This window comes from Pleurodeles waltl, chromosome 6, assembly GCF_031143425.1.
Source record: "Pleurodeles waltl isolate 20211129_DDA chromosome 6, aPleWal1.hap1.20221129, whole genome shotgun sequence".
NCBI lineage: Eukaryota > Metazoa > Chordata > Amphibia > Caudata > Salamandridae > Pleurodeles > Pleurodeles waltl.
Window position 1 is genome coordinate 1109578710 of NC_090445.1, and position 24084 is coordinate 1109602793.

Genomic DNA, 24084 nt, shown 5'->3' on the forward strand with positions numbered 1-24084 from the left:
TAAAAGGTGAGGAATCTACGACTAGATAGTGTCTACCAGACAGAATGTTACCAAACACAATCCAAGTTGTAGTACATGACTTGTGCACTGTGGGCTTTAGGGGAGGGACTGCAAGCCATCTTGAATCCGAAAACCCTTCTTCAAGCAGAAACAAATTCGAAGGTTAAAAGCACAACACTGGAGCACAAGGGCATGATTGAGCCCAGCATGTGTATATACAGTACCACCAGCTGCACTTTGTCACAGGTAAGTAATGTTTTTCTTATACTTTTTTAAGACTTTATATTAATGTCTGCCATTTTTGAACTGTCAACTCACAAAAATGAAGTAACATTAGATGATGAATAGAAGTGCGGTCTGTTGATCTGCTAGAACAATAAAGGTGCAAAGTAAGGTTCAATTTCCCTTCCCTTCCCTTCCCTTCCCTTCCCTTCCCTTCCCTTCCCTTCCCTTCCCTTCCCTTCCCTTCCCTTCCCTTCCCTTCCCTTCCCTTCCCTTCCCTTCCCTTCCCTTCCCTTCCCTTCCCTTCCCTTCCCTTCCCTTCCCTTCCCTTCCCTTCCCTTCCCTTCCCTTCCCTTCCCTTCCCTTCCCTTCCCTTCCCTTCCCTTCCCTTCCCTTCCCTTCCCTTCCCTTTATAATAACTTCCTGATGTGAAAGTCCTGGCACCCCACTAATATAGTAGTGTATAACTGCTGATCTTACCTCCCCACCCCCTAGACTTATAAATCTGGTACTCCTGCTCTAACCATCATGACCAGTGGTGCTCTGTTATTTCAAAGAACTAACTTGTGTCCTTAACATTTGTAGTGTGTAGTGCAGGCTGAACTACTATAACTACTTTACTCATAATAGAATAGCAGTAGTAGGTGTGAGGGTGCACTAAAAAAGCTTGCAAGGGACTCATTTAACTGAGCATTCTTAAAAGCTGTGGCGACTAGAATACTCATCCATGTGCTTGGAAAGACCTGTCAGCTATATCTTTAGAGGGAATAGCCATGATCTGGGTGGACTGAATTTAGATACGTTGTTTAAACACATATCGTAATGTAGAAGAATTCTTCAGATGCCTCCAGGAGCAGGGTGGTGATGTCTTCTCACCAGGCTCCGACACAAACTACAACTATCACCCATGTTCTGCTAATGGCCTGACACTTTTAACTGTAGCACAAATTACCATGAGTTGTTTTATGTCCTGCCATCTTGAAATTCAAGATTGTTCATTGACTGTTCAAATCTTGAAGTGCTGCATTATGGAATGGTGCTCCGAGTGCTGGTCAGGTTCCAACAGCTACAACATCATAGTATTTGCCTCTGTGCTGTTCTTGCCTGTGACTTTAAGGCATGGTCATTGTGTGCAAGTAACATCCTTATAGCTTTTAATCAAAATCAATCATATATTTTCTGATCATCCTCTCACACACTTAGCTGTAGTGCAACAGCTCATTCACCTTGCCATGTTTAACTGTAGAACAGTCATCCATATTCTGGTCCTCTATATCCCAAACTCTCATGCCCAGGTGTGTTTCACTGCAAAAGAGTACTTGATGTTCTACTTATATTATGCCACATTTAATTATAACAAGTTCTTGTACCAACCAGATGTGTAGTGGTAGAAGAGCAATTCCCTGGTACATTTTTATTATAGATTGACGGTCCATGTTCTGGAGCCACCTTAACATGTAGAGTCATAAGTTCATGTTCTGGTACTTCCTTTGGGCATTTACCTGTAGAACAGTAGTTCATGTTATGATCATGCCCGAGGGCATTTGCCTGTAGCCCAATAGTCCATTTTCTGGCCATATCCTGCCTCATTTAACTCTTGAACTGTTAATCTTCGTCTCGTTGCAAGCTGAGACATAGAAACAATTACATTTAAACAAATCTGTGTTCTGTTAGTCCCCAATATAATCACTTGCTGAATCCATCTCTTTCCTAGCTAAGAACCAGTGTCTTGGAGGCTAATGCATACTTTCTCTCCTTTTGTTTTAGAAGGGATAGTACTGATATGGATGTAGAATTGATCTTATTTTACATATTACCTGTATTGCTTCTAAAATACATTGGTTACAATCAGCACTTGTAGAAAAGCAGACTACGGATTAAAATGCTGATACTGTACCTCAGGAATGGAATAGCTAGACAAATAGTTATGCAAAATCCTATTCAATAGTGAATTCGGAGTTTTAATAAATATTAAGAAGAAGTAACGTTTAGTGAGATACAACTGTCAATGATTTCTGTGAACCTGGCAAAATATATAGGGTGAGGACTATGGGCAACCTTTTTGACATTACCTTGTCATATCCTGCTTGCGTGTCTGACCCTGCTTGATGGATCAGCTGTGTTTGCACATACCCCCTGGGCACACTTAAAAGCAGACGGAGAACAGGATGAAAAGGCAATTCTTGTGGATCCACTGTCTGGTTGCTGAAGGACTCTACAAGAAGTTTTTTCCAGGAAGTACCTAACTGACCAGTGACAGCCGGACCTGGACTGAACCCTGCTGTTAGTCTCTGCTTGAATCCCCTTTGAGTCTCATAAAGCCACCAGGGCGTTCAGGGGAGGCACTTAAAGTGTACTCCTGTTGTGGAATGGGAGTTGAAGGATTAAAGTAGAAGGTAAAATATTTGACCAAGACGAACCTGATTGGTATTCCTAACTAGCACTCATGAAAGTGAGCCTCATATTTTGCATAGGACCTGGTCTACCTTGCTAGTGCCTACCCTAAATTCTTTGTGTTTTGGGAGCTATTTCTACTTCAGCTATTTAACAAAAATCACATACCCAGTTCCCCTTATTGTTCTTTTGTCATTAGGTGTAATTTTATTTCAGTTTTACTCTATTTTTCGAATTCGGTTTGGGATTTTTTTATTGGTTTGCATGCTCACTTTTTTTCTTTACTGTTTTTGGTGTTGCATAAATACACAGTGCCTTACGTTTAACCTGCCAGCTCAGTGCCTAAACTCCATGGTTTGGTTACAAAGCAGTGTTCCAGTATCTCCTTGACTGGTTTGAAGCCTGAGTCGCACCAGTGAATTATAAATCTTCCATCCTCTGTCAAAACACTTTTTTGAATTTTATGCGAATGATCAAGTGCACCGTATGAAAACAGTAGAGAACATTCATATGTTACAACAAAATGTATTTCTAATCGAGTAATGAAACTCAATTATAACAACAATAGCCTAATGAGCAGAGTCCAGTCATCATATTACATTTTCCAAAGGGAAAGGCAGACACCAGCCTGCTGCAGCTGTCACTGAACCACTCGCAAAACTGGCTTTTCTTTCCACTGCTCATTAGACAGTCTGTTGGGGGGGGGGGGGGGGGGGGGGGTGTGAGTGAGAGCATTTGCAAGATTGGCAAAGAATAACCTTGGGCAGATGGGTGGTGAATATTGTGCCAAATGTATATATACTGACTCTCCTCCTCCTTGTGTTCTTCTAACAAAAAACACTCTGGACCACCAGGTCAGTTCTGAATTGAAGTCAACACTTTATGGCAGAAATATGAGGTGCCGGAGCTCCCTTCTCATCAAAAAGTAATGAGGAGTTATTTCAGTTACTGTCTGGTTTGCTTAAAAAAAAAAAAAAGGAACCAAACACGAGTACAGATACTTTCTTGATCTATGAACAATGAACAGATGGATAAGGAAAGAGAAATTCAGTACTATAGTTTTTTCATCGGGTGTACCAGAAGTTACATCAAGGACTTGGATATGAGCCATAGATCTTCAGGACACATACTTCCATATCCCCATTGCAAAGAAAACCCCAGAGGTTCGTAAGGTTTCTATTGGGCAGAAATAATTTTGGGTGCAAACTTTTTCCAAACAGAAGTTGACATCAACAACTTTTCCAAATGTATGGCAGTGCTTCCGGCATACCTAAGAAAGCAAAAGTGTGTTTTTTAAGTGTGTGATTATCTTGCTGATTGCATGATTGGGAAGTAGTTCTAAGGCATTACTACGTGGTATTTGCTAATCTTAGCCGCTTTGTTCTGCATGTCGATCTCAAAGTGAGTTGTGGTCCCTCTTAATTAATTCACTACCTAACGACAATTATGGATCCTCACCTAGGAGTGTATCCTTCTAAAATTCCACAATCTGCTATGGAGTTCGTATCCAACTACACACCAGTTACCTCTGTTAGGATCAATTGCCATCTTGCATTCTATAGTTCCTCATGCCAGGCTTCATGTGAGACTTCTTCAACCTGGAGGGACAATGGTACCACCGGCCTGGCAGCTAGGAAGACAAACCTATTATATCCCAGGCTGTAATTCAATCATTCCCATGATGGTGCAACCCTCAGCACCTGTTGTACAACTTATTTTTCATTGAGAAATCAAAAGACCGTCATTATAGATGCCTCTCGTCTGGGATGAGGTGCTCATATATGTCATCTTCATGTTCATGGAACATAGTTGTAAAGGAGATGTCTTTAACCACGTTAACCAACTGGATTTGAGTACAGTTTATCTTGCTCTAAATGATGATTTGTCATCCTTCAAGAATAAGTCTCTTCTCATGTAGACAATGCAGTAGCAATGTGCTGTTTGAACGAACAAGGAGGTATGCATTTCAGAATACTACCTGGAAGCATAAACTATTTGGAAGTGGCTCGTAGCTAGGGGCTTTACAGGTCATGTTTGTTCACCTTCCAGGTGTACAGAGTTCAGAGGCAGAGTCACCTAGTGGGAATTTGCAGGAAAATCATGAGTGGGTTCAGTGCAATGACGCTCTTCAAGATTGTCTTGGGTGTTTAGAGTTTTTTGTTTTTTTTTTTAAATTTGGACCCACTCATAGATGCAGAATGCCCAGTCTGTGCCTCCAGGTACTGACAACCAGGGTTGAGGGGGAATGCTTTTTTGATAGACTGGTCAGGGATATTTTTTTTTCTTTCCTATGATCCCATAGATTCTGGCAGTGTTAAACAAGCTGTCCCACTTCAAAATCAGGATCCTCATCATAGCTGTGAGTGTCCATGCCAAAGTGGTTTTCAGATCTTCTACACCTGTTGGAGCTACCACAAAGGAGGCTGCCACGCAGACCGTATATCCTGCACAAGTTCCAGGGTCAGATCCTGCACACCAGCCTGCCATGGTTTAAATTGGCAACCTGGCTTTTGAACTCATACATGACTAGTATTTAGACATACAAAAAGACTGTATGTACATTCTGAAATAGGCAAAGCGTTCCTCCACCAGGACATTGTATGCCTTCAAATGGAAGAGGTTCTGCATCTGCTGTAGCCAAAGCAACTGCGATTCTTAAAGATGTCAAGAAGCAGTTGTAGTGCCATATCTTATCAGTTTTGCAAGATCAGGGTTGTACTTCTCGATACTTGAGGTACACTTTGTGAAGATTACTACCTATAGAGAAATGCCTTCACATTCCTCTTTCTTCGTATTAGGTCTCCTTTTCAACCTGGGGAGTTTAACATTACCCCTTCAGAGCTCATTTGAGCTAATACATAAACCATTTTTACAGCATCTGCTTTGAAAAGCTTCTTTCCTGATAGCTAGATCCGTGGCTTATGTAGTCAAGAACCTTACACTGTGTTCTGTAAGAAAAGAGTAGTGATGAGAACTCATCCAAGCTTTCTACCTAAGTTGATGTCAGATTTGCATGTAAATCACACTATTTATTTTCCAAATACTTCCTGTATCTGTCCTCTCCAGCGAAAGAGACATACCAACCTCGTAATTGAAGCCCTTAATCGTGGATTTGTAGTTTTCTGAATGTTCTCATAAAAATCACCCTAGAAACCTACCACAATAGTTAATCTCTTAACAGATGTGCAAGCACATTTTCTACATTCCTTAAAGCCTACTAGTCGTCTTTGGACCTCATCGGGTGCTTATTGATTACCAGCGAAGTAGTTAAAGGAATAATCAATCAATTTGCACTGCACAGTGCAGCGTAGGCCTGGTAAACACTGAAAGACAGCAAAGGAATTCAGCAGACCGATAGGATTTTATTTCCTCCACTTTATGAATAAACAGTCGGGCCTGCTTACATGTATCTCAGTGCTCTGCTGTCTTTTGACTAGGTTCATGCTATGGATATACCATATTGTTGCATACAGACAGATAACTTGTCCCTGAAATGTTTATTGAGACTTGACACACAAATTGTTATTCAAAAATAAGAAAATCAAAACTGTATTTGAAAAGCGCTTTAATCACCCATGAGGGTATCCAAGCGCTGGGTCCAGCTGCTCGGAGGTTCAAAGAGTGAGGTCTTGAGTCCCCTTCTGATTTCCTGGAGGGTTGCTCTAGATCCATTTACAGAAGCATAAAGGGGTATTATTGAGGGCATTACGTCTGGTCACAAATATTTGTTCGATCAGTCGTTCCATCCACAGATAATAATTAGGAAATGTATTCCACTCTCAGATGGTAATTACGGTGCTTCCTATTCCCACAGACAGTTGGTTGTATTTTAACTCCACCATCATATAAGTCTTAATGTTCTGTCTACATCTACAGTGTTATTGGGGCTCTTTGTAAACCCACAGGTAATGACCAAAGAAGAGGAATGGGACTGGTAGTGTTTGCCATTAAGAGTGCATTGCAGGATAATGTTTCTCTTTGATCCTGTTGCCACCATTCTTTTTAGCACAATTTAGAACACTGATTCAGAAGGTCTTTCTCTGATATTTTAGACTCATAAATAGTATTTCAGCATATTTTGTTCCTTTAAAGACATACCCCAGATGAAGTGAAAAGCATATAAAGTAAATGCAGGAAGTTATATTAAAAGCGCCGCAATCTAGCCTCTGTTTTTTTATAGTCACTAGTTCATATGGGTATTTTAACAAGCCCAGTTAAAGCTCTGACAGCCATTAAAAACAAGCCTTTGCAGTGCAATAGGTCTTGCGTTTGCGAGAGTTGGATCTATTGGCGTTGTAAATGACAATGTCTTTTATTTGGTTTGGTTGGGGATGTGTGTGAAGTGGAGATATGTGGTTTGTATTTTAACTGTTACTTGTGGAATGGTACAGTGTAGAATTGTGTGGTACGGAGTGTATTTGTGTAGTTGAATCATGGGGCATGGTAAATATATATGGGTGAGAGCTGCATACAATAGATAGAAAGGAAGATAGAGAGGGATAGGTGGTTTATTTAGGAACTTGTGCAAGCTTCCTTCACACAGAAGGTACAATGCAAGCTTCCTCACAGAGAATATACCATTCATGTTTCCCTCACTCATCGCAGACATAGTACATGCAGCAGTGCACGCTCTCTTACAGAGAAGGTACAATACATGTTTCCCTCACACACAGCAGATAGAGCACAACAGGCAGCAGAGCAAGCTTCACTCACACACACAGCAGGTGCAGCATAGGCAGCAGCAGTGCAAGCTTCCTTCACACACAGCAGATTCAGCACAGCAGCAGTGCAAGCTTCCCTCGCACACAGCAGATACAGCACAAAAAGCAGCAGTGCAAGCTTCCCTAACACAGATACAACACAGTAATAATGCAAGCTTCTCTCACACACTAGTCAGGAGCTAAAAATGTGCTTTGTACAAAGTGCGTCTGTGGTGTAAGAGTAAATCTGAGACAGTAGTGAAGTCACAAAAAAATAAACCTGCAGTCTATACGTTAATTCATGGGATGCACTTTGAAACGAAATACTGCACGGTGGCCAGCAGTCAAATATTTGCAGTAATATAGTTGCTTTGTATGTTATCATTAGCAGCTAAACACCTCACGCCAAATGTCCCCTCAAAAAAGGCTACTTTGATGCGGCCCAGTCACGTGTATCACTGAAGTGGAGATCTGCTGCTTCTGCATAACTAAGTATTAACATATTACTTCCGCTTCTACAACCACCTAACTGAGCTTAGAATTTAACTAGTCACAGGCACAGAGAACCTCCTTGCTGGGGTCAGTCTTGGTGCCATGCTCTGACAGCAAACTCAAAAAGAAAAGTTGATGGACGGAATGTAGACCAAATTAAACATTCAACCCAGTCACAGATCTGGGTTTAATCCATCAGTTTGTTTTTTTGCTCACCATACCATTCCATTTTGGACCCAACCATATGCAAATCAGTCTTGACGTTGTTCCCCATGGGAACAGTACAGCCCGAACTGCCAGGCCAGATCCTCTCTGGACCAGAAACAAGCATTCTGGGACCGGTTTCGGCGTATCTCCCCTCGTCAGCCAGGCTAGCTTGAATCTGTTGTTATAGTGAGCATGGGACGCAGGGCTGGGCATACCCTTCCCACTTGGGGTGACAAATGCAAATAGAACAGTTGATGGACGGACTGTAGATCAAATCAAATATTCACCCGCAGTCACAGATCTGGGTTTAGTCCATCAGCAGTCCGCTCATAAACACAGATAAAAGTGCACAAGAAATTGTGGGCTTGTGGGGGGAAAAAAGCCTAAAGCAGATCTACGTGTACTCCTCTTCTAAAAGCCGAATTTTAAAGATAGGATGTTCCTTACTAAATTTAAACGAAAAAGCCATCTGATACAAACACAGGTAACTTATTGACACTGCAGAGCATTCGCTTGCCATGAATTCCTCCATCTGATACCACGACAACAAACGGCCAAAGGCAAACTGGCATTTGCAGTTATTAACTTCAAATGCATCACCCTAAGAAGTCTCAGTAACAGTAACACTTATCCCTCTGCCCTAGTTTTAATGAAGCCATATTAAGGCTTGGAGTGCTCGATGATCAGAAGTATGCAGACTGATTAGCTCCTTGGTTTGAACCCTTCCCTATAACATACAAGTCCCTTTGCAGCAATGCCCTTTACATTTCCAAAATTAATTATTTCAAGAGACTTCCATCAACAAGTCGATGTTAAAGCAAAAAACACGCAAAGGCTCCCCTCCCTGTAGAGTGCACCTTGTGCGCACAGTGCATCTGTTTACTGTCAGCACAGGCCTTGGGGCGGATACAATTTAAATAACTAATCAAATAAGCTACACAAAGCATAGGAACAAGACTTGAAATGTTAGTGATTTACAGCAACTGAAGGAGTGGCAGCAGGTGTATCACTCATAGTTTTTTTTTTTTTTTCTTCCTGAGGTGAATGATTTATTAGAGGTTAGTTAGTGGTGTACCCCTCAGAAGCGTACGTGGCGCTTTCCACGCCCATGCCAAAGCATTATGCATCATAAATACTCTGGCTGAGTTTGGTGAGTTGATACTTCTCTCAGCGGACACCATATGAGAAAATAACTCTAGAGTGGTTCAGTAGTACACACATCAGGTAGATTTCTAAAGGTAGACAAGGGAGCAAATGCAAACTTTTCAGCCAGAGCGCCAACTTTGGAGCTGGGGAACGCAGGTTTGGATCTCTGTGCCGGCTCAACATCCTGTGATTCTGGGCAGATTACTTAATTTCCCCATTGCTACCAAAAAATAAGAGTGCCCTTGTGTAACATAACCGGTAATCATATAAAGCGCTGTAATACCTATGTGTCAAGTTTGCGCTCAGTAAAAGTGCCAAAAAAATACTGCTATGAGTGCGAACAAACAAAAGCGTTCAACCTGAAGCACGCCATGCATGTAGTGGCTGCTGTTCTGATACACGAGAACAGGCAAACTAAAAAAAAAAAAAAATAGTGCACACAAAGGAACCTAAATTAAAAGAAAACAAGCCCTTATATAACCGGGGCAGTCCTAATGGGAGGTTACAAAAGTGTACAAGGAGGGAGTAGTAAGCATTTGCACCATTCAAAAGCAATTTTTTAATGAAAGACAATCAAACACCCAATAGCAAAGATGGGTGGAGCTTAAAGCCCATATTTTAAATGCAATACTTCTCAAAGAGACAGCGCAAGCGCGGTCTAGACGAGACCTAAAAATATGCATACTGTCTATTTAAAACACAGGAAGGTAATGGCTATTATGGCTTATTATACAAACCCAAGCATATCCTGTGAGATCTGCAGTGGCTACTTAGTTTATATCGTAGGCAAACATGGCACAAGGAACATGCACTAGTATAGCACAGAAATGCAGGCTTTACTCTGCTTAACAAGCTTAGTTATTATTAACTTTGGAAAGACGGAAGGCTAAATTAGAATAAACCAGTGATTTGCAGATTTTTTTTTCTTGCAACAGACAAATTGCCATACAGAAGTCTCTTGATAGGGAATGGATGACATTTCTAGAAAGCATTTCATGCAGGTATCTATTGTTACTTGTTGCTTGTTCAAAGCGAATTATAATAATACATGCAATTGAGAGGGGGGTTGGGAGCGGCTCAGACATGCTTCCTACTGCTATAGTAACTTCACCCCAAATATTCTGTGGCAGAACCATTAATACACCTATTTAGTTTTTGCATCTGACCCTTAAGTCAAAGAAGACTAATGGCCTTCGAGGCATGGTTGTGTTTCTTTAGGCCCATAAACGGTGTAACCTGCGAATTCTGGACTTCTTGGAATTTCCTAATCAGTTTGTTGAAATACCCAAGTAGGGGGTGTTATCATTGGCTGGTCTATGGTTGATTAGTACCAGCACCTCGCCAAGACATATGGGGTCCAAGTACAAGGAAGAGAAAACAATAGCAGCATATTTATCTCAAAAGAGGATCAAGTTAATAGCTCCTGGAGGAAGGCTTGGGTCAATTCTTAAAGCGATTTTGTCCTAAGTGGGTCAATCAAGCAGTTACATTACCTCAAGGCGCTATTACAGAATGGTTCACTTCGCCGTTTCCTTAGTTCTTGTCTTAAAACTCTGGATTTTAGCCACTTCCTAAATTGGCAAGAGGTGGTTTTGGATTTATGGCAAAGCACAGTGGAAGCCATGTAACGTGTAGCCCCATGTCAGACAATCTGGGAGATATTTACTTTCTTTGACCCAGTACTTTCAAAACTATCACATTTTCACATGAACATGTATCAAAGCATCTTGTTTGTAGACTGCAAAACGATATATGGAGCACAAAAGCAAATACTTGATTGTGTGTAAATATTTCCACAGTCAACACAAGTATGCCAGCAGCGCATCAGACACAGGACTCCACAGGACTCTTACAAAGTTAATGCTTAAGGCCCTCAAAGATCGGAGCAGGTAACACCCATGTCAGTCCACTTCACAACAGCCCATCATAACAGTTCATAAAATGCTTTTATGTATAACTGATTGTAAGCACCTGAACTCTTAGACGAGTGGTACAACACATCTACTTTGCTTCCATCGCAGAATGTTAATTCTTCACTCCTAAAAGTCACATATCAATACATATGCAAATAAGTGATACTGTTTTTCTCTTTGTCTTATTGATTTATTTCAGCATTGTTCTCTTAGAAAAACCCAATCCTCCAATGTAGGTTAAAGAACAAATCAATAATGCTCACTAGTTGATCTTCTCGTCACTGTGACTGGCATTAGAATCACGGTATAATAAAACACACATACACAGAATACAGAGCACCTCCGGCTGTATTTTGGACCCGCAGGCCTCTTGGTGGGACTTCTGTCATGTGGAGGGACAAATTAAATGACAGAGCTAAACACTCACCCACGGTGCAAGTCCATGTGTATAATAATAGGGCATGATTATCATCACAAGACTATAAATTATATTTTTTGGCCTGCAACAAGGACCTCCGCATTCTGCAGTTACAGCAGAATGAATATATGTCAGGGTTGACTCCGCTTCATATAAATCTTAATGTCTAACTATCGACTACTGGTTCTCATCAATACCGCTTAGCCTTCGGGTCAGAAAATTGCATATTTCGACCCTCCTAAGCTTCTGAAAAGGTCCCCCTCCCCCTTTTTTGATGAAACACCTGGAGCTCCTCTAAAAGCTGACTTAGATATTCATCAATAGGATGATTCGTAGAATGAACACCACAATAGATACTTTATATTATCATGACTTAACTTTACTATACAAGCTATCCATTGCTGTTGGATAAAAGTCTCAGTCAGCTCACTCAGGACTCCAACCTGTGATCTGCAGAGTACCACAGAGATCTTTGCTGTGAGGGCATTAATCCACAGATTTAAACATGTAAACTTGCAGGCAAAAATCACCTGGATTGTTACTGGAATTGGATCATTGGTAGTTTACAGGCATAACTAACCTTTTCATGAGCAACAAACAACTAACTCTGCAGAGACGACCACCAGCTAGTAACCATCATTCACTAAACATAAGATTTGCACTTGGAGGTTTGAGCGCTGTACAATTACACATATTATACACATGCAGAAAATAAATGAGCAGCGGGCGTTGCACACTCTGAGCTATTCTATGTACTGCATTTTAGGAGTGGGCTTACACCGTAAACGACCCTCGGAAGAAGTGAAAATGTAAAGGCCCCTTCATCAGCTGGAAACATGATAAATACTCATTTTTTTTCTATGCCCATCGTCCATCCATCACACCCGCCAATATACCAGACCACTGGCATTTAACCAAACCAGGGACCTAGCAAGAAGCATAAACTGACATCTAGCGATATTATGATGGTTTCGACAGGAGAGACTGGATAATATGTGGGTAGATTAAGAAAGTATCTGTTTCACTAACCGTGCAGAGACTGTTTTCACAGACAGAAACAAAATAGTGATCTCAAAATCCGATCTAGATTTTGGGATACTGGTCAAATCAAGGCAGCTTTAACTTAAATGTTGTATATAAATACAGGAGGGGTTTATAGTGCATTCTTGGAGGAGGAGTTGTTCTGCCCTCTTAATTCTTGGTTCATGAAGCATGGCATCGAGCCGCAAGGAGAAAGGATTGCAGCTGGGATTAAATGCAAAACCAAAACCAGCAAGGAGGAAGGGCCATCACACGCTGTAACAGGAGGAAGCGTGACGTAATGTGATGGTCAACAAAAATGTTCTCTTAGTGAAATCCCCTCGGCAGGAACTTAGCACGCAAAAGGAGAGACATTTAGCAAAACGCAGCAATAAAAATGAAGCATATAAGATCAGCACGACAAAGAATGAATGGCAAGAGTGGGTGTGGTTAAAAGCCCATATTCAATACAACGTGTCTTGCAGACAGAGCCACGCGCTGCCAAGCTCAACCTAAAGAAAGTCCATCCCCCACCTCCTGCCAGCTTTTCTTAACTCCCATGCTTTATTATTTTAGTTGTTTTGAAGGAGTAAAGTCTGTTAAGCCATGCCAGCCATTCAAAGCAGGGTGCTTTCATTCTCCTTGTCAAAATACCAGGATAGAGTGTAGCTTCAGGGGTGGGCATGGCTTGAAAAGACATTTCTTTGTAGGTCTGGAGTTAGCCAAAACCTTTTGATTTAACTTAAATTATATATTATATGCATATAGAGTCTTTCAGCTCCTTTTCATTCGTTGGTCGACTGTTTTTGTCTTTCACACTTTTTTCCACCCACTACCATACAACCTGGATTCATCAATCGGCTCACTTCAAGCATTGGCTTAATTCACTGTGAGGCAAGACATTCAGTTCTTATTCAAGAGCACATCCGAAAACAAAATAGATCCCTTGAGTGCCAGAGACACTTTTGGTAAAGTGTGCTTTTTGAGCTGAACATTTGTGTGTGTGTGTGTGTGTGTGTGTGTGTGTGTGCATATATATATGTTTGTGCGTATATGTGTGTATGTATGTGTGTGTGTATATATATATATATATATATATATGTTTTTTTTTATTTTTTATTGTTGAGTGACCAGCAGTTCCTAAAGCAAAGTTTAAAACAAAAATGACAAAATAAACATTGACAAAACCAAAACGGTGACTGCCAATGCCTGACCTATTAGCCTTGCCGGTGCTTGTTGCAATTTGAAATCTAGTGATGCAGCCATTAGAGGGTAACATGTTGTAGCTATTTTTAGCGAAGAGTGTAAGCCTGTGCAGGATGCACAGAAGTTGCTTGGCATTTCCGGTTCTTCTACAATAACGCGTCTTGTGTCGTGCACTAAGTCACTGTGCACATCAGCATAAGTGAGGCCTTTTGTTCTGGTTCGGAGGCATCCTTTGAATACTGGACAGTATCTGTGTTGGACACTGTTGTTCACCACGGGTGTGCCAGGGCCTTAGGTGCCATGCTCGCTAGTTGGATAATCACGTTAATCCATTTGTTCATTTGATTCTCCAAGGATGGCAATATGAGCAGTCAAGGCTTATTCCTCGAGGTGTTAGATTATCTGCAACGTAGATACTCTTCCAAAAATGATTCCATAAATAAACCTGATTGCCAGCCAAAGCTTTAACCTTTAGGAAGAATAAGTATTTTTTTTATATGTTCGAATTCAGAGCAGTTAACACACTGAACTGAGGGTGTGTGCGCACTTTGGGTGGACCCCTGGTGGGGAGCGCAGGGAGAATGGGGGTATATCTGCATTGGACGCAAAAAACACTGAGTTTACAGGACGACAAATCACAGGGCTGGCTGGAACAGTTCAAACAGTAGGATCGTGGCACAGTTTATCTTGCCACACTAGGACTTTAATCCCTATAACAAGTTACGGAGATTGACTTTGTTTAAAGGTGTGCCACTTTAACTGAGTACTTGTTTGTTTCTGATTGCTAGAAATATCAATTAACAGAATATTAGGATATTTTAACTAACGTTCAAATCAAAGGTCAACCATTAACCAAACCATTAACGCACCTAATATTTTGATTGGTGACAATCTTGCAGGGAACATAGCTCATATGGCGTGTGATTTTGGTAGCCGGTGCCACCATCCTAAAGCCGAAACTGGCTTTGCCAGTGATTAATTCACACAGAGACTAGCTTCTACGGCATCCCATTGCCCTACCTATGTGTTAATCACTAAACAGGCTGGGGTACTTTTATAACTGTATGCCATATTCACCAAGTTTTTTGTTTGTTTTCATAGAGATGATTCTGCTGAGGTGGACGTATACAACCCTAGGAAGAATGAATGGGGTAAAATCCCTCCAATGAAACAGGTATGAATTAAAAAAAAAAAAAAATTGTGAATGTTTTCTGGACTGTAAAACATTACCTCGGTTTATGTTTGGTTTTGCAGTTACTTATGTAAAACACTACTTAACATTATTGACGTGTTTTCTTGGTGTTCACTGAGGAAACTATGGATTATTATACTTGATACTAACGGACCGTAAACAGAGAATAGCTAGGTTTTTAACTTAATGCTGAAGGTCTACAAGATCGTTATACTGCATAAGTGTTTAAAATAAAAGAACCACCCTCTTCTCCCGCCCCAGTATGACTACTTGTACACATTGGATTTTACTGGCCTGCTGAACTAAGGAAGAGGGCTGATACACAAAAAATGACATTGGAGAATGAAAATGGCAATGGCATTCTGATTATTTCAGAGTGCAATTCTTTTAAAATAACCCCTTTTTTCCTGGAAGGCAATAGGGGTTTGTTATGGCTAGATAGATGTATTCCTGCAGACACCTGCGAGTTCAGAGTTTGGTGGCCAGATTTTGCACGGATGACAGATTCTTCATTGACTACATCAGAATGCTAAAACATATTCAATTGATGTCAATCCAAAGCATCACACCTAGTGATAACACTGTGAGAAAGACCCGTGAAGAAAAAGGCATTGGATTAATATCAGATAAACAAACATGTAAACATCACAACCAGGGCTACCTTCAGACAAAGAGAAATCAGAATCACAGAGCGCACCAAATGTCTTGACCTCCTAACGTGGCTCTAGAATAATTTGAATATAGTCTGCATAATTGTAAAACAAACCCTCATCACATCACACCAGATCAGTGACCCGAGTAGATGGAGGTACAAATTGAAGAGCCAAAGCTGTGGAGCAGAGAACAAAGTGTGATCAAGGTAATCTTAGAGCAAAACTATATAAAAAGAAATGCTCCCTGGTAGTATTAAAAAAAAAAAAAAAAAAAAAGCAGTGCAAGTATTGGGCTATTGGTGGACTCCGATCTCCTCAAACCGATTACTGATCTACTAAGGTTACATATTTGCCCACCAGCAGTCAGATGTTGTCTGACACTGAGATCTCCCAAGCCAAAAGCCTGCTGATAATACAAATAAGAATTAATTTTCTTGTAAACCAGTACAACTGTTCACCCACTGCTCGTTCGAGGTTGATTTCTGTAGCAGTGGATTAGCACCAAATGCTTTGACATCTGTTCGCTTAGAATTGAGACTCTATTTAGTGTTTCACTCTTTACGGCCGGTGGTCGAGAAAAGCAATGCAGACTCATCTAAATTTTACAGAAATATGTTTATTTGCCAGATTTGAGCAGTTTTCCCGCTTTATTCTGTTGGATGGTTTGAAACGCAATGCTCTTCCTGCACAGCTATGTTGGCACTAAGCAAAGGCCATTAATGTTTAACGGGAAAGTTGATGTACTGATGTGGCTTTCGTGTTAACATACTTAAATTGCCACAGCTGTATCATGTTTACAGTTGGATACAGCTTATTTTGCAGTAACTATATCAGTTCAAAATACACTGTGCTATTCAGTTGATAGCAGTTTCACACACCGACCTATTCCCCTGTGATAGCCACTTTGGGATGTATGATAAACCTTGCATCATATTTATGTAGACCGACATCATAACAGCTGTTTCTCCTAAATTGTGAAATCATGACAGCTGTTTCTCCTAAAGTACATGGCCCTCGAAATCTGCATCCAAATATTATCAGCTGCCTTAAGGCTGGGATGATACTTGTAGAATGGTCGGGTGCAGCTTTGTAGAGTCTTTGTCTCATAACGGTTTATTTAAAAAATTGCTTTAACCATAAACCCCAAGCCTCAATTAAAAATAAAGTCCTTGATTTCAGTTAACTTATTGAAAAACTGTGCCAGCCTTCTATTAACTCGGAGGAAAAATGTATCCGATCATGTTGGGTCTGGCAGTCCAATCTTTTAATTGGCATAAGGAGGTGAAATGTTTAAACATGTTCTTTTCATTCTAGAGCTTTTTAGTTTACTTTCAATTGCCCTTTTCAAGACTGGATGAAGTAATTTTTGCCATAATTGGCAGCCACTTGGATCATAAGTGGAATTGATGCCTCAAAAAATGTTTTTTTTTTTTTTTTTTTTTTGTGTGTGTGTGTGTGTGTGTTTGTCTTGTTAAAGAGTTTTCAGATAGTAAAAGCTGTTGTATCCAGCTTGTATGGCTCCCTCGATGTCCTTACCCTCTGATAAATAGACTGACACGCATGATTTATTTTTCAACATTTTAACATTCTAACATTTGTGTCTCATTTGATGCCTCTTTGGATGAGGGTCTCCCTTCCGCGGTTTGGGGCAGAAATAGATGAGGTAGAAGATACGTCAGTGCGTCCAAGCCTGAAAACCTTTGTCACATCTCATTCCTTCTGGCCTTAACTAAGATGTTAGGAAAACCCATTAATTGACCAGTTTCGTTTCACTTGGAACTCCACATCTTTTTCCATGGCTCGCGATTCGGGATCCGACCTGGCCATAATAAAAAGCCAGCTTTGCTAGGATTCACTGAACATCTTTGAGCGACACTTTACTCTGGAGGCACAGCTGCACTGATTCTTCTGGACCTCTGCGTAGCATTTGACACCATGTACTATGCTATCCTTCTCCACTAGATGGTCGACGGAGTGGCAATAAAACCAAGGTTCTGGTGGTAGATAACCAACCTCAGCTCTGGGGGCCATCGGACTAGCTGGAGATTGTATGTCTGGTCCTCACACCTAAGCTGGTTGTCAACAGTCTGGGCTTCTTCTTACACTGCAGTTTCAGGGTGGATTCCCAGATCAACCAGGTGTCTAGCACTTGTTTTGGGCGCCTTAATTGCCTGTGTAAAATTCTGGGGCTTCTCCCTGCTTCTGCTCAAAGAAGAGTGATAAAGCTTTAAAAACTTCACGTCTGAACTATTGAAATGTGTAGTATTTGATGATTTTTTAATAGAGTGCAGAAGGCCCCTGCCAGGCTTCTATGTCCTGTTCTCCAACATTGAATCTTTGATATATTCACATGCTTGTAACATTTCCTGTCATCAGGATGGGAATCCTCAGGGCATTAAAATAGCAGTATGTAGTGTAAAAATATCCAATATGCAGTATATAGGGTAAAAAGACCATAGGCCTTAAACAACATAGTATGTTTAGAAACACATCCACCTCCTTTCAAGGACCCAAACTTCAACCAATAAGGTGGAAGCTTAAGAACTCCTACTCCTCTTAGAGGTCATCCTAGCTCAGATTTCTACTGCACATAGGAAGGGGCGCTACCAGCAGACAGTGATGGAAGAGATGATAATAGTCATGAGTGTGTTGGCCCAAGTGGAAACTATGAACCAATTTCACCGGATGCTACTGGTGATATATCTAAATTCCATTTGCCGATTAAAAGACCTGTCAAGAAATTCAGCCTACCAATGACCTCTGTAGTTCCACCATGTTTTCTTTATGGCTTGAAGAACAGGCTTAAAAATATGTTAAATCAATACCAACTCTTGATTATGCCTGGTCAGAAGGTCTGAAATTAATGAAGAACCCTGCTACTGTTCTAGCTGTGACACCTTGTCAGGAAAAGAAGTAAAAGGCCCCGAGTTCAGCTTAGGCCTGCCTCACTGGTCATACTAGACCGGATTCAGTAATTGCTTCTGTGGCTCAAAAAATAACTTAGGCCCCAGTAACTCGGTCATCTAGTCTGCCAGACAAGGATGGCAAATGTATTGAAAATCTAGCTTAGAGAATATCCTTTATGGCAGCAACCTTAATAGGGTCAGCTGATGCTTTAGTGATTCTAGGTCATTGTGATCGTCCGATGTGGCATGACATAGCTTCATAACCGGATTTTATTCCAGAGGATAAGGGAAAAGGGAGGAGCTATCCGAAAGGAAGGAGAACTAACCTCGTTGTTCAAATACAGGTTTTCGTTAGTTGACAGGAGGTACTGTGCTATGAAATCAAGGCTGTGTAAAATCTTAGACATGCCTTTTGATGGCTAAACTCTTTTTGGGAATTATGTTGATGAGGCTCTGCAGGGACTTAATCTGACAGTGATACTGCAAAGTCAGTGGGTATTTTTGAAGTTTTGCAGGTTTGAGATCTCTAATTTTCATGGTTCATGTAGATCACAAAATTTCAGCATAGAATTAAGTTAGTATGGAGATTAGGAACTATCTTACTATCCTCAACTACAGTCTGAGTGTGATCAAAGAATCTCCTTCAATCCGAACCAAAGACAAGCTCACAGGAGGTCTTCAGGAAGGAAGAAAGGTTCCTGGCAAGCATGATCCAATGGCAATCAGAAAAAGAGATTTACTCTCAGCATGCCCCCAACCCTCTTTTCCATCTAGTCCTCAAGTCTTGGGGGAAGGGTTTCCATTTTGCTCCTGCATGGAACAACCTACCATCGGACAAATAGGTGAGGCAAATAGGTCAGTTAGTCCATCCATTCATGTTCATTTAGACACCCCCAGTTAGTCCACCAAGAAAGCATCATCTTCATCTAAAGGAGCTGCAAATTGAAATTCTCACGCTTCTCTTCAAAGGAGCAATAGAGATTGTCCCTAAGTTGCAAAGGAATCAAGCTTTTTATTCCATTGTTTTCCTAATCATAAAGAACACCGGTCAATGGAGACCAATTGTGGATCTACCAGGGCTGAAAAAATGTAAAAGAAATTGTCATTTGGGACGCTTACTCTACAAGAAGTCCTCCCAATGATGCAGTAAGGGTATTTCTTGACCTCCCTGGACCTTCAGGATACTAACTCGCACATACCCATTCTTCGAAAACACCGAAAGTAACTTTGGTTTTGAGTAGGGCGGTTGGCAGTACCAGTTCAATGCACCCCTTTGTGGACTCAAATCAGCCCTGATATTCACTAAATGTGTTGCTTCACTTGGCACTTTTCTCAGGAGAGAAGGTCACCAGGTTTGTCCTATATCTCGATGACTGGTTAGCCAAAGTGCCATTTGTGGAAAGAGCAACAGCTTCCACAAATACTTGCATCAATCTCTTCCAGAGACTAGGTCTTACTTTGAACAGGGAAAACTCATCACTGGAACCCTAAAGAATAATTCAATGCCTGGGAGCTAAACTAGACACTCAGTTGGGGAAAGCTTCTCCATCAGCAGGAGGAGTGATAAAGTTGTAGGCAATGTCATAGAATATTGCTGAAAACAATCCATTACAGTAAGGCAATACAGGTCCCTGGTGGCATCATGTATAGGCCTAATTCTATTTTGCAGACTTTGTATGAAATTTGTGTAGCAAGAGCTGGACTTGCAATGGAAACCGGAAGAAGGCTCACGGGAAGATGCATTGCATGCGACAAAACGCTTGCAACAAGCTCTAATGAGGAGGAAGCAAACTTAGACACAGGTCTTTCTTTCCTGCCAATAACAGGTTTCACTACAGATGAATCCATCGATGGATGGGAAGCTCACCACCAAGAGTTTTCAACCAGAGGTCTTTGGATGGATGCAGAAAAGAAGCAACACATCAATGTGTTGGAACTTCGTTCCATAAGACTAGGTTTACAAGCATTCCTTCCCAGATTTTCAGATCAGCCAGTCCTAATCAGACCGGACAACACAACAACCATGTTCTCTATAGCCAAGCAAGAAGGAACACGATCCAGGATCCTTTCAGAAGATGCACAGTGACTGTGAAACTGGGCCATTTCTCACAGGATAGACATAGCTATAGAACATCTCACAGAACAATTGTGTGAATGTGTTCAGCAGCCAAATGTCAGATTGTCACAAGTGGGAACTGGAACCAAAACAGGTGGATTACATCTTCAATCAGTGGGGTCACCTCACAGTCAGTCTGTTTGCCACTCAGAACCACTAAGCCCATGCTTCGTAAACATGTTTTGGCATCAGTGGACGATGGCCAATGCTCTTTCGATCAACTGGTCCAGGATATCTGCCAATGCCTTTCTTCCTTTTCCCCTGATGTTGAAGAATACAAAGATAGATCATTGCACTGATCCTCATTGCTTCAGTGTGGCTTCGCCATTATTGGTACAGTGAGCTGCAGCAGTTGGCAGCATGTCCAGCCATTGCCTTGAAAGTGCATCCCAGGATATTGTCCAGACAACAAGGAGAGATTCTTCACTGCCATCCCAAGTCATTCAATTTGACAGCAAGATACCTGACCACCTAGAATTCGGCCTACTGGATCTCCCGCAAGAGTGCTAGCAGATTCTGACACAGGTTGTGCACCGTGACCAATAAGAGTTACAATGCTAAGTGGAAGCGTTCTGCCTCCGTTGCAGGAATAATGGTCATCATCTACTTCAAATAAAGCTTTCTCAGATCCTGCCATGTTTGTTAAATTTCAAATATTCTTCAGTCCGGGTCCATCTGGCTACAATCTCTGTATTTCGCAGGACTGACAGTTCAACTTCAACTCTGTTTTTCCAAAAGATCATTAAACTATTTATGAAATGTCTCTTCAGAGTTTTCCCACCTCTTCAACATCCTCCAGTTCCATGGTAGCTTAATACAGTTCTAAGTCAGTTGATATTACCTCCTCTTGAGCTGATACATTGAGCAGACTTAAAATATTTTTCAAGGAAGGCAGCACGACTCTTGCCTCTGACATTTGCTGAGAGTGATTCCGTCATTCACCATCAGAGGACCCTTCGTTTCACTGATACTCCAAACCAACCCTAAATTCATTCCTAAGGTGTCTACTGGCTTCCATTTGAATGAGCCTGTCATTCTTTAATCCTTCTTTCCTAATCCGCCCTCATCAGCAGAAAGATCATTACATTACTTAGATTTTAGTAGATGCTCAAATTCTATATAGACAAGACAAAGGACATAAGCACATTATTTGTATTGCTTGCCATCAAACAAGGGCTAGCTTGTTGGCTCTCGGCTTGCATAGCTCTGTCATGCCAAAGCCTAGCATCCTCCCAAGAGCGAGGGCACATTCCAACAAGGGCATGGCTCCAACTGCAGCACTCTGCCTTCTAGAGGCATATGCTGTGTAGTCACCTGGAGGAGCAGGAATATGCTCACGAAACACTACTGCCTAGACGTGGATGCAGAAGCTAATGTTGCAGTGCGACGGGGAGTCTTGAGAAACCTCTTTCATACAAGGTGAACCTGCTTCCTTCTTTGTATTTCATAATGTGTACTGCTTGCTATGCTGATTCAAGAATGTGAATATATAAAAGACCCATGTTGGAGAAGAAATTAGTTACTTACCTGTAACTCCAGTTTGCCAACATTGTCATATTTTAGAAATTCACAGGTTGGTCTCACAACTCCCTGGTCAGAGCCTCGTTGTATTCTATTATTTACTCTTGACTTGTGTTAAAAATATGAGCTATGGTGGCCTTTAGGAGGCGGTGGCGTGCTTAAGCTTCCACCTCATTGGCTCAATTTTGGGTTCCTTCAAATGAGTTGGATGTGTAACTAAACATACTATGTTGTTTTGGGCCTATTCCCTTTATACATTATTATAAACTGTATGTAGTATATTTTCACAGTGTAAACAGGTACTTTAATGTAACAAGGCATCCCTAGCTTGACAACACGGAATGATTCAAACATGTGAATATATAACAGATACCAAATGCTGGAGGACTGGACTTCCAGGTAAGTAACCCATTTCGTTCTCCGCATGTTTCAGTTTTCACCCATCTGTGAGAGCTTCGGTGGCTGACCATTGAGAAACTGGTCAAGTTCAAAGCCCTCTATTTCATATACAAGGCCATGGCTCAGAAGGCTCCTTATTACATAAACAGCCACCCCGTAGGGCCCCCAAGTGCGTTTTAAGCTCATGCAGCTTGGACCTCATGGCTTTTCCTCGTATGAAATAGGCTAGGCAGTGAGGCCGTTCTTTCAGATATTTAGGTCCCAAACTCTGAAATTCGCTTCTCCTCGGAGTCAGAACTGCCGCTATTCTTCACATCTTTCGTAAGAAAGTGAAGACTTGGCTCTTGTAATCAGTTCTTGGTATCCTCTGTAACCTTTCTGTGTTAACTCTGGAAAGTCCTCTGGGCATCCATGCACGCTATAAATGCATTAAATATAAATAATAAATGTTACAGGGGCACGCTTGGATTACCGTAACAAACAAATGTTTCAATTTGACCGTGCATGATTTGTAGTGGAAGGATTCATTAGTTACTTTTTCCACATTCACGTTGTCATCATCAAAATGCACATGCACTCAGCGTTTACTCTGAAGTGATATCATTAAAAAAGTGTAATTAGGTCAGTTTTCTTTAGGAAAACAGCATAATTGAAAGTAAACAATGTGAATGCTCTGTATATTCGGCTTTTATCTGTTTATGCGTGTGTACGTCTCAGTCCTCGTAGTGCTCCGAAGTGGCATCCAAATGTGTGCAGCAGTCAGATATACAGTGAATACCCAAAGTAAGAAGTGTAATTTGCTATTAGTTATCATTGTTCAATAATGATAAGTACTGCATTTACAGACTGCACATCTCCATATATGGTTTAGGCCATGATATTTGATATTTTTTTCATATGTATTAATTAAAAAAGGTATTTGCTCCAAACCAGAACGCACGGACTTGATTTAGTGCAGCCATAAAACCACATTGAAGAGGCCTCATGACTACTAGCAGAGTTGTTTCCTTGAGCATGTTATGTATCTAACATGATACCTGTGAGGCACTAAATGGTTTTTTTTCATGTCAGTTTTGCTGTACTGCAGTTATATCATGGGATTTAATCGTTACCCTCTTAGCAATAAATCTGTGTGTTATTTGACCACATTTATTTTCATTGACCATGTGTAATTGTATGTGTCTCATAATTAAAAAATGGAAAATTATGATTTAGGATTTTAATTTTTTTCAAAGTGGAAAAGCTTTATCACTCTTTGGCAATAATCATAAGTTACAGGTTGCATCGTGTTTGACAATCTCATGCTACACAATATCGTGAAATTAGTTACTTACTTAGTGTAGCCACTTTCCTGACTAAGTTGCAAGCACCCTCATAAAATAATACTGAATTTGACGAGACCAAAATATTAATTGTAGAAATCCTAGTTTACATGAGGGTTAAGGCAACTGAAAATAGTGTATGCACAATAGTCTTAAAATGCAAAGGCAATTGTTTTTTAAAAGATCACAAAATCACAGCACATAGAGATATACTAGTGGTGCAAAATGTCGGGAAACTCATAAAGCAAATATAGTTA

General features: G+C 40.9%; 1 protein-coding gene and 1 long non-coding RNA gene across 4 annotated transcripts in view; one reads left to right on the top strand and one right to left on the bottom strand.

The window, feature by feature from the left end:
* KLHL21 (kelch like family member 21) overlaps positions 1 to 24084 on the top strand; it is a 146279-nt gene that overhangs the window by 117815 nt on the left and 4380 nt on the right. For both annotated transcript variants that reach the window (XM_069240228.1, XM_069240227.1), the window contains exon 4: positions 14820 to 14892. In XM_069240228.1, coding sequence (XP_069096329.1) covers positions 14820 to 14892 — 73 coding nt within the window. The remainder of the gene's footprint in view (positions 1 to 14819; positions 14893 to 24084) is intronic.
* LOC138300623 (uncharacterized) overlaps positions 1 to 24084 on the bottom strand; it is a 154684-nt gene that overhangs the window by 92314 nt on the left and 38286 nt on the right. The window lies entirely within an intron of this gene.